Source organism: Nesoenas mayeri (genome assembly GCF_963082525.1).
Source record: "Nesoenas mayeri genome assembly, chromosome: 1".
Lineage (NCBI taxonomy): Eukaryota > Metazoa > Chordata > Aves > Columbiformes > Columbidae > Nesoenas > Nesoenas mayeri.
The window spans coordinates 16,275,282-16,285,726 of NC_137541.1; the positions used below are offsets into that span (position 1 = coordinate 16,275,282).

The 10,445-nt window shown below is 44.2% G+C and overlaps 1 protein-coding gene across 1 annotated transcript in view; it reads right to left on the bottom strand.

Annotated features, from left to right (window-relative positions):
- Positions 1 to 2,301, bottom strand: part of LRRK2 (leucine rich repeat kinase 2) — a gene marked incomplete at both ends in the record, with an annotated part of 63,555 nt that extends 61,254 nt beyond the window's left edge. The window contains 2 exons of the mRNA XM_080363820.1: positions 1,969 to 2,054; positions 2,142 to 2,301. Coding sequence (XP_080219946.1) covers positions 1,969 to 2,054; positions 2,142 to 2,301 — 246 coding nt within the window. The remainder of the gene's footprint in view (positions 1 to 1,968; positions 2,055 to 2,141) is intronic.
- Between the last annotated feature and the right edge of the window lie 8,144 nt (positions 2,302 to 10,445).

Below are 10,445 nucleotides of genomic sequence, written 5' to 3' on the forward strand. Positions count from 1 at the left end.
CTCAAGTGTAACATATTTTGCTCTAGAGTTTCTAAGCTGCTCCACTCAGTGCCAGTCAGTAACTGCACAAAGAAATTGCCATATTTACTTAAAGATGTCTATTTTCCTTCAAAGTACTATTAACTTTCCAGCACAGTACCTTCCTACTTCTAAAAAAGCTTGCAGGGTTTATACCTGTAGTCCAACTTGCACCAGTACTTGCAATATTGATCTATTAAACAAATTTACTCTGTACAAGCCAGTGGAATAGCAGCACAACATGATGCTTTGTAACCAGTTAAGGAGGGGTGAGAGAGAAAATCCTTACCCAGATATGTTTCTTGCTGTGCTTATTCTCTTACGTGAGTCAATTTTATTACAATGTCAAAAGCAAAAGAGGTTGATTAATCCATTTATTCAATTAAAATTCATTAATAGTGTATAGACATTGCACTGAAATCCGGGCTACATTACTTCACCACTGCCATAAAGTAAGAACTACGTATTCACAAAGACTGTAAATGTATTGCATTGAATGAAGCAGGAAGACAGAACTCTACTAACATATTGTAGATGTTTGTAAATATCATAACTGAATGGAGGAGCTGCCTACAACATTTTATGAGGAACAAGATTTGACTTTTGCACTGGCTATGAATTTCACACTTTAGTACAAATTAGTAATGCAAAGGAGCTCCAAAACTTCTAAGCTGAAACACTACATGACTGCAAATGTGGGCAGAGAAAAGATTAAAACTAATTTAAAAGTCTATATTAAATCAGAATGAGGCGTTTTTGACGTGCTTAAAATTAAAATTAAACAATCCCTATATTCCTTATGCACTTCTGAGATTCTTGTGTTGTCATTTCAGACCTACTTCTGGTGTAGTTGGATTGCATAGTTTTTACTTCCTAGCCTGAACTTCTGGGCAGTGGTTTTGTAAATTGTTATAAACATAGTATGCTTCAGCCTGAAAACAACTGCTGATTCTTCCTTCTGTATTTCTTAATGACCTGACAATTGAGTAGTAAAATAAGTTAAAACTTCGGACTCTGCACAAGCATTTAGTCTTCAAGGGAAACCTGAGATCACCGTTACTCCAGATTAATCACTACACAAGTACAATTTCATATTTTTATCTGAATTTTATGCTTTTGACCTCTAGCTAAGGTCTACTAGACAAAAAAGAATCCCTTAAAATATATTGTTATTTAAGAGGCATTTGCAATGTAAGTTATGCTTTGCCTTCTAGTTGAACTGAAAAAAGTAAAAGATGCCAAAAATATTGTAACCACACAAATTGGCTTAAGCGTAACATAGTCAGAAATTTAATATATGCCTGCCAGGAAGGAACTGTTTCTTATGGCAAGTCTGGTGGCTGTACCATAAGTTCAATATCAAATTGTTCAAGTACTACACCTGATCTAAACGGGCCACTGTTAAGTTACAGCAGTAACCAAGCAGAACCTCAAGTTGCAGAACCTCCTCTTAGCTAAAAGATCTTCCCCCCGCCTTAAAAAACGGGACTAGTACAACTCTCCTTCTAGGATAGCACTACATATGTATTACATAATTCTGCTTTACAGAAGTTTGTCTAACTGTGGCAAAATTTAATATCGACACGTCAAAAATATATTAGATAACGTTATTTGTACTGTAATTCAGAAGCCTGTGCCATACGGTGTTCGCTTTGTTTAATTTACATTTTATACATCGCCTTCTCCTGTCGTTTCAATGCAGATGCAACGAGGGTATCAGCAAAAAGCTGGAACGCTTGCCCCTTTAAACGCAGGCGGATACAGCGCCCTTTTACAGACCAACAGCACCTCATAAAGTGGCTCAAAACAGACCAAGTTAACAAGAAATAAACAAGCCGAGCGGTAACTTTACTGCGGGAAGGGACCGCGGCGCTCGGCTCATCCCGAGGGGCGAAGCCGGAGGGCGGGAAGGCGGCCCCGGCCCCCCCGGCCCCTGAGCGCCGCCCGTACCTGCTGCACGCCCGCCGCTCCCGGGTACAGGTCCACCACCAGCAGCAGGGGCACATGGACGTTCTTGCCGCTGAAGAGCCGGGGAGCTGTGTGGGACACAGACAGGCCGTGTTACCGACGGGCGGCGGGCGGGGCGGGCAGGGCAGGGCAGGGCGGCCGGGCCCGGCGCTTACCGCTCTGCCGGGCCGCCAGCTCCAGCAGGTCGCTCAGGGTCTGCACTAGTGTCTCCAGACGCTTCCTTTCCTGGACGTTTTGGAGCCGGACGACCAGCTTCCTCAGGGCTTGTTCGTCCCTCGCCGTCGCCTCTCCCTCCTCAGGGCCGGCGCTGGCCATGGCCGACCCGCTGGTCTCGGCGGCGGGCGCCTCACCCCATCCGCCGGCCACCGCGGGCCGCGGGGACAAGGGCTGAGCGGCGCGGGCCCACCCCGCCGCCGCGCTGCGTTGCGTTGCCACAGCCGCCCGCTGCGCTCGCAGTGCCGCCCGGCCGGCGTCACTCGGCCCTTTCCAGCTGCCCTCCCCGCGGCCTCCTGCCCCTCCCGCCGCGCCGCCCCGGGGCACGGCCACGGACCGGCCCCCGCAGGCGGGCGGTCCCCCGCGTCCACTAGGAGGCGCTCACGTCACTCGCATCAGGGCTCGGCCGTGGGGCCAGGCAGGCGGGCAGCGCTCCCCTTTCTGGTGATTGACAACAGAACTATCCAATAGACTCGCAGACCTGGAGCATAGGTTCCGCCCCGTCGTGCTTTTCTGTGCTATAAAAGGGTCTGAAGGTCGCGGTGAGGTAAGGGTGGATGAGGTGTCGGAGTAAAGAGGTGAGGAAGTGAAAGTAGATATATAGTTCCCTACTGGGTAGGGAAGGAGAGGGGAGGTGACTGTGGCTAATGTAAATACGTGTTGTGCAGCTCCCTGTGCAGGTGGGAGGTGCCTCCTCACCTCGTGTGGTGTTTGGGGCTGTCAGCCCTTCCCTGTGTGGTGGGTCTGTGAGGGGCTGTGCCCGTGGGGCTGTTGTGTGGCAGCTGGGGAGGAGGCTTGTGCTCTCTGCTCCTGAGAGCCTTGGCCTTGTGAACTCAGGTCTGTGGGTTTGTCTGAAAATAAATAAATAAATAAATCATTTGTACTTAGATTTCCTTCCAAGCCTTGTGGTGAGAGATTGCTGTTTGGAGATTAGAAGGTTCTCTCACTGTGTGCATGTGTTGCTTCATTTGTGGTTGATGCAATCTTCATGAGGTCTGGCAATAGTCCTGATGCCTCTGCTGCCCTTCCAAGATAGTGATGTGTGAGTAGGATACTAGTAATCACTTGTTTAAATAGTTCCTGATTAAAAAGGTAGCATCAGTATAATATGTTACATAAAAAACTTGCACATGCTTCTTAAATGTAGAAGAATTAAGGGAGTAAGCCCCTCAGCTGAACCGTATTATAGTGGGAGCATGTATTTACTTGAAGCTTTTGCGTAGATTGTAATGTTTGTTTGATGGAGATGCATAATGTTCGTTAAATAGATGACTTACAGGTCACTAATTTATTTATTTATATAAACTCCGAGAAATAGTGTATAGTAATGCCTCTGAAGCCACATGGTCCTGGGTAAACCGTCTCTGGTCTGTTGGTGTATTGGTCTTAAAGCTTGTATGTTGTTCTTGTCATCATTCAGTGTTTCATAGGTTTTTTTTGCACAAAGAAACTATTGTCTTGGTATCTCATGATAGCCTGTTAGCAAGGACTGCACTTGTTAAATGGTGAGCTAGTTTCTCCCTCTGAAGCACTGGAAGACAAATACAAATGTGAGATAGCTTTATGAAATAGTGACTCATAGTTTGAGATGTGTGGAATATGTTACATATAGACTAAAACAAGAATTAGTTGAATTAAATGGATTAGTTTCACTTGAAAGATATTTTCCCTTTCTGCAGAAGTACTAATTCAACCACAAAGCAAAACTTCAAAAATTATTTTCTAAATTCAAAGTATCATTGTTGGCTTCCTACAGTTTTGACAAGATTATTTTATCTTGCAAATGGTATGAATGTTTGCATTCATACAGTCTTTCAGCTTATATTAGTCATAAGCTTTCTCCAGTATCTGCAAAGCTGTAGCTATTACTATTACGATTTTGGCAAAAGACTTTAAAGGTCAGCCTTTGTAGTTTATACAGATTGGAAGTGCCAGCTGTAAGTTACAGCTAGTGATATCGATAAAGTTGCATTAATACAAATTTCAAATCCTCATCTTAAATTGAATTTGTGGCTGTTTTGTACCTTTAGCAGAGTTGCTGTACTGTGGCTCTGGACCTCCTTGCATTCTGGTTTGTATAAGAACACACAAGTACAAGTTACACATTAGAGTTTCAGTGAATATAAGTGTAAAAAAGTTGTGGATTTCTTTAAGGAAAATTGGGAACTAGACCTTTCTCCTGAAATATGTTGAGGTCTCTAACTGTGCTAGATGCAAACTGCTTGAGATGATGTTTTGCTGCTTTTAGAGCCTTTTCTGTGTTAGTTCTTTTCTGGTCAGCTCTGTCCCACGCAACCGTCAGCCGCTTAGCAAACTTAAGGCCAGGGTACTGGAGGATAGATAAGTGGGAAAGAGAAAGCAAAGATTAGAGCAAACTGTGACCTTGATTTATCCTTTAAAAGATTTATTTTCAGTCTCACAAGATATCTTGACTGCAATTTCTTCAGCATGTCCTAGTTAGGCATCAAGTGGTTTTGTTGTCACTCTACCTCCCTTGTTGCTCCTTAAATTTCAAATTACTTTTGCTTCTGGGTACTTATGTTCCCTTGAGGTTTCCTTTTCATGGTTTTTATGAAATCTGCCAGATTTATGTAGCAGCTGGTTCATTCTTGAGGCAGGGTTCTTTTCGTATAAAAGAGTTATTTCCCCTTCTTGTTTTTAATGAGATTGGTAGCTAACTAACTAGTTTGGACTGTTCTGTATTTATCCTCTTAGTCTCAGATGGGACTACTAATACTCATTAAGCACACATCTCTGGTGTGTGACCACCTAGACCAATAAAGAGACATGACATGCTAACATAGGAGAGACTAATAAATTGTTCTGTCTGGTAGAGTGTAAGAACAGATGTTTACCTCCAGCTTTTGCATTCCTATATCCCAACTGGAAAATTGTCTGACATCAATGATCCCTGAAGTTGACACTTGTTCAAATGAATTGGGCCTTTGCTGCTGCTTGGTTGTGTGTCGTGGTTGAAACGGACAAACGACATAGACCAAGTTCTTCCAGGATGAAAGTAGTAGATGCCATTTATTGCCACAAGTGCATTTTTATACAGTTTTACCAATTCATGTGTCTCTTCACTATTGGTTACAAGTTACAGCAATAACATCTCATTGGCTAATTTTGCTGTCATCAATGTTACTTTTACTCCCTTCTCTCTCACAGGTACATCCTTAACATCTCTGGATACTCCTTTACTCCCATCTTTCTCATGGGTAGGCCTTCATATCTTCAAGGCTAATTTCTGTTCCCATGCCCTCCGTCAGGGAATCCATGGACCCACCGTAGTCCCCCACAGTGGTGGCATTATTGATGAGACTCCTATTGTTTTAGGCCACCCTGCTTTTTCTTCTGTAGCTTACAAATACCTTGAGGTATCGTGGAGTTATGTGGAATATTAAACATAACTTGAAGACTGAGGTTTGGTTTGTGGAGAGAATAGAGCACAATGTGAATGTGGGTTTCACCTTGATCATTGTCACTTTAAAACACATACATGAGGAACTCTTTGTATTTATTTGTCACCTAATTTCAGTGGAAAAAGTTTTTCACATGGATGACAGGTGTCCCTGTGGAAGGTACAAGAGGCAGAGAAAGCAAATTATACCAATGTATTAGCTTAGGCAGTACTGTAAACAAAAAAAACCACAACATGATCAGTTGTACTAGGTTTGCATGGCAAAGTTTTGGTAGTGGGGGGATTACAGGGGTGGCTTCTGCGCGAAGCTCCTAGAAGCTTCCCCTGTATCTGACAGAGCCGATGCCAGCTGGCTCCAGTATGGACCTGCTGCTGGCTAAGGCCAAGCCATCAGCAATGGTGGTAGCACCTCTGGGTTAATGTATTTAAGAAGGGCAGGGTGGGGGCAGAACTGCTGGAGAAGAGCAGCTGAAGAGAGGAATGAGAATATGTGAGAGCAACAACTCTGCACCCACCAAGGCCAGTGAAGAAGGAGGGGAGAAGGTGCTCCAGGCTGTGGAGCAGAGATTCCCCTGCCGCCTGTGGTGAGGCTGCTGTCCCCCCACAGCCCATGGGGGTCCACAGTGAAGCAGATTTCCACCTGCAGCCTGTGGGGGCCCCATGCCAGAGCAGATGGATGCCCAAAGGAGGCTGTGACCCTGTGGGAAGCTCATGTTGGAGCAGGGTCCTGGGAGGACCTGTGGCCCTGTGGAGAGAGGAGCCTGGGCTGGAGCAGGTTTACTGATAGGTCTTTTGACCCTATAGGGGACCCATACTGGAGCAGTTCATGAAGAACTGCAGTCCATAGGAAGAACCCATGTTGAAGCTTGTGGGGGGCTGTCTATTGTGGGAGGGACCCCATGCTGGGACAGGGGAAGAATGTGGGGAGGAAGGAACAGCAGAGACAAGGTGTGATGAACTGACCACAATCTCCATTCCCTGCCCCTGCACTGCTTGGCAAGGGGGGAAGAGGTAGAGAAATTGTGATAAATGATGGGTACTTGCAGTCTTCTTGCCAGTTCCATCCTGTTGTATACAGCTATCATGCTGTCCATGTCACTTGTAGCAATTGTAGGTTCCTGAGTTAGACAGCTTGGGGCCTGGATTGATGTTTAATGTTGACGTTGGAGGGGATGCCAACTTCTGCTAAGTCTCCATAAGTCTGGGAGAGTTTATGAAAAGTCTTCTGCAGTGTGTTTAGTTAGACCAGAGGAGACTGGATAGAGCAAGGTGGCCCTGGTAAGCATCTATGTGATATAGTTTTGCTATGTTTTCCTAGGAAAATCGGGTGAAGATATTGATATCTATAGAAGAGATTAGGGATTGTAGACTGACTGGTCTTGTCTTGATGATTGGCAGAGAGGCTGTGTCTGGATGGCTTTCTTATCAAAGCTTCGGAAAAGTGGCAATGGGCTTTACCTCTGGTGTGCCTCTTTAATATTTTCCCTTCTGGTAGCTGACAGTGTTGCCAGGTCAAGTTCTCATGGGCAGCCATGCTCATACCACAGCCATGCTCAGCAAATCTGTCTTAGGCTGTGGGACTGCATTTCCCAGCTGGTGTGTTTGAACCTCACTGTTTCGACTCTGACTCACCCCAGCTTTTGTTGTAGCTGGTGACTTCCTCTACCTTTTGGGACTGATTGCCTCTGGCTCTGGGAGTCTGGGACTCTTTGGGGATGGGGTGTGATTAATCACATTGGTAGTGCATCTGATGAGAGCTTGTTCATGTGGAATTCAGGCATTTGCCAGGCGGTCTCCACTCTTCTTGGCAATTAATGGATGTTGCTGAAAGGCTAATCCAGAATTTGAAGGGGGGCCATGTAACAGTGTGCTTGATGTGCAGCTGGCCACTTGCTGGAATGAGTTTATACCACTGCAGATGTAATCCTTCTAAATATAACAGAAGAAACTGAGAAATAATTGTCTCCTCTTTATTGAATGGGTAATTTCCTGTAAGAAGCAAGTAGTCATTTCCCTATTCTTTTTGTAGCTATAGCCAGAACTGAAAAAATCAGTGAAGACTAGAGAGGTGGAGTTTTATTTTTTTGTGTGTGTGAGCTTGAATTTCATTTTTCTTGTCAAATGGGCTGTCACAGGCCAAATTGTAACTGTTCATGTTGGGGCCATACTCCTGGACTGCTAAAGTCTAAGATGTTACGTGTGTAACATGGGGAAGTACTACTCTGGTTTCTGTTTCTTCCTCATTCTGTGTGTTTGTGGCAGGAAAGAACTGACCCTGAGTGCTCAGCCACGAAGCCAGGCTCAAGAAGTGTCAGCCCACTTCTGGTAAGTCTTATTCCTCTGCAGGGCCTGGCCTGTGTTCCTCTGGCCCTGTTCTTAAGCCATGACTTCAACCTGAATGCCATACCAGGTCTCATCTGTACCTTCTGAGAGCTTGCTGCTGCACCTCCTCCTCAACCAGTGCAGCTTGTAACACTCAGCAGTGAAGCATTTCTGTCCCCTGTGTTGAACAGAGAAGCACACTTGTAAAGTAGCTGATTTTAGCCGTCCTTTTAATGTGTTTGTTTTGGTGGCCCCTCTCCTTGTTACTATACTTTCTCACTCTCTAGAGAGAAGACTGTGGGGAATGAGAGTACCAGGAACTATTATTTCTACTTGGTGTAACTTTTCTGCCACTGTGTGTGGTGGTGGTTGCAACTTCTTGACTTTGTCATGTAGCTTCCCAGAAGCTATGGGCCCGTGTAGGGAAAGTGTTGTGTAACCTCTACACTGTTGCTTTCCATTGCAGCCTGAGTAGTCAATACACCTCATTGCAACTGCCCAAAGACCTTGTGATTTCCTGGATCTTATATTTAATAGGTGTTGGTAGAAGCAACGATAGCAGCTGTGTATCCTGAGTCTTGAAAGATGGATTTGATAATTGAATGAATTTGACAGGCATCTTGCAGAAACCATAAATGGAGGGGTCAGTAGAGGGTATACCAGGAAACTATGACATCCACAGCAGGCTAAAAGAGATTTTCCTCACTAAGGCCATATAACCACTTCCCTAAAATGGGAATTGTCTCTTTTGCAGTTGTGTGGGCAAATGTATGGTGCCTGGCCATGGTGATGTGTTGGGAAGGTGTGGTGAGACATGAGTCAGTCCACGATCCCTTTGGAGGAATGGAGCAAACTGTAGTATGGCTGCACCTCTGACATGGTTGCATGCAAAGTGCTTGTTGGGACCGTGACCTGTGTGCATCATCTCACCCTCAGAGCTGCTTCCTTTCACAGGTGCCCCAAGTATAAACTCTGGGGAACTGATGCATACCTTGCAGTGACCTGGTAGAGATACCCAAGAAACTGGAGACTTTTGCAATCAGTCTTGAATCTACTAAGCAAAAACTTATATATTTTTCCAGATTGTAATAGTATTCACTGTTACCTGATTCTGAACATTGAATTATTATTTTCTTTGCGTAAGTTTCTGTAGATCAGTAGCTATCTGCCCAGTGACTCAAAAGAGCTCTGGTTCATTTTCTGGTCTCCTGTCACTTTTTCCTGTAGTGTGGCTTGTGATGTTGCCATGCAACAGTTCCTGCAGGACACTCTCCTATTTCTCTGCATGTGACCTATTTTCATTTGCTTAAGCACAGCCATTACTCTAGCCCTACACTGAAAGGCAAGATATATTATATGAATGAAATGGAAATAACAGCTTCACAATATTTTACTGGAGCTATAGGACTCATTGCCTTACAGTATGAATGTGTAGCAGAGTTAAAGGAGCACAGAATATTCTTCAGAATTGCAAGAGCTAATGTGGTTAAGCTTCTCTAGGAGTCTAAAGATTTGTGCTTTGTGGAACAAATGTTAAGTCAGATTTTCCTAAGCCTCAGTCAAAGCTTTTTGCTGTTTTCTCTGGAGAATTTCTTGTTTGCCACAAGCTATAACTCCAGATCAGCCAGTGTTCTGATTTGATATAACAATTTTCACAGCCTCATCATCCAATGTATAATTATTATTGTGGTGCTTTCTCAGAATTAGTGTAGTGTTATGCGTGAATGAAGGCAGCATTGAACCATATAGAAACGTTCCTAAGTGAATGTGATGATAGATTTGAGTCTCGTACAATTGAATTTTGTTTTAACCCCATGTAGTAGTTGATTGGGACTGGAATACAGAAAACAAGCAAAACATTCATCAGTGCTGCCTGCACATGAGAGTGTGAGGTGATAGTTGGCCAGTTTATTGGCTGTGGGAGGAGGGACTACAGATCATGGGACTGTCTGGTTTCTGTTCTGAACTGTGCTTCCTGCTCTCCTCAGATGTAGGAGCTGACAGGAGCAATGTGCCCTGCTCAGCATATTCATAAACATTAGCCTAATCTTAAAAATTAATAGAATTGTCCTTGACACTATTTTACTTTGACTTAGTATTTTCAGGAAAGATGTGTATTATCTTGGACCTTTGCCATCAGACCTAGAGGGAATGGATAGTGATAATAGTTCAGATGTTTTCCTGTTATATTCCTGTCTGGCAGCAGAGAGGTAGTGTAGACTAAACTGTCTGCATCAAGTAACCTGTATCCTTACAGTAGCTGCCTAGCTGGAAATCTTCACTAACCTGCCAATATAGTGCCTGGACCCTGACTGATATTTGGTCTAACACTTTGGACCCTGATTGATATTTGGTTTAACACTTTTGGTTCTGACTGTATCTATGCAAGTGGGAGTCTCAAGAAGTTTTAATCTTGATGATACTGTGTTTTACTTCCTTTTCTTCTACAGAGGATTGCCATGATGAGCTTCTCTTAAGCCTTCTGGACACTGTGCTGTTTTAT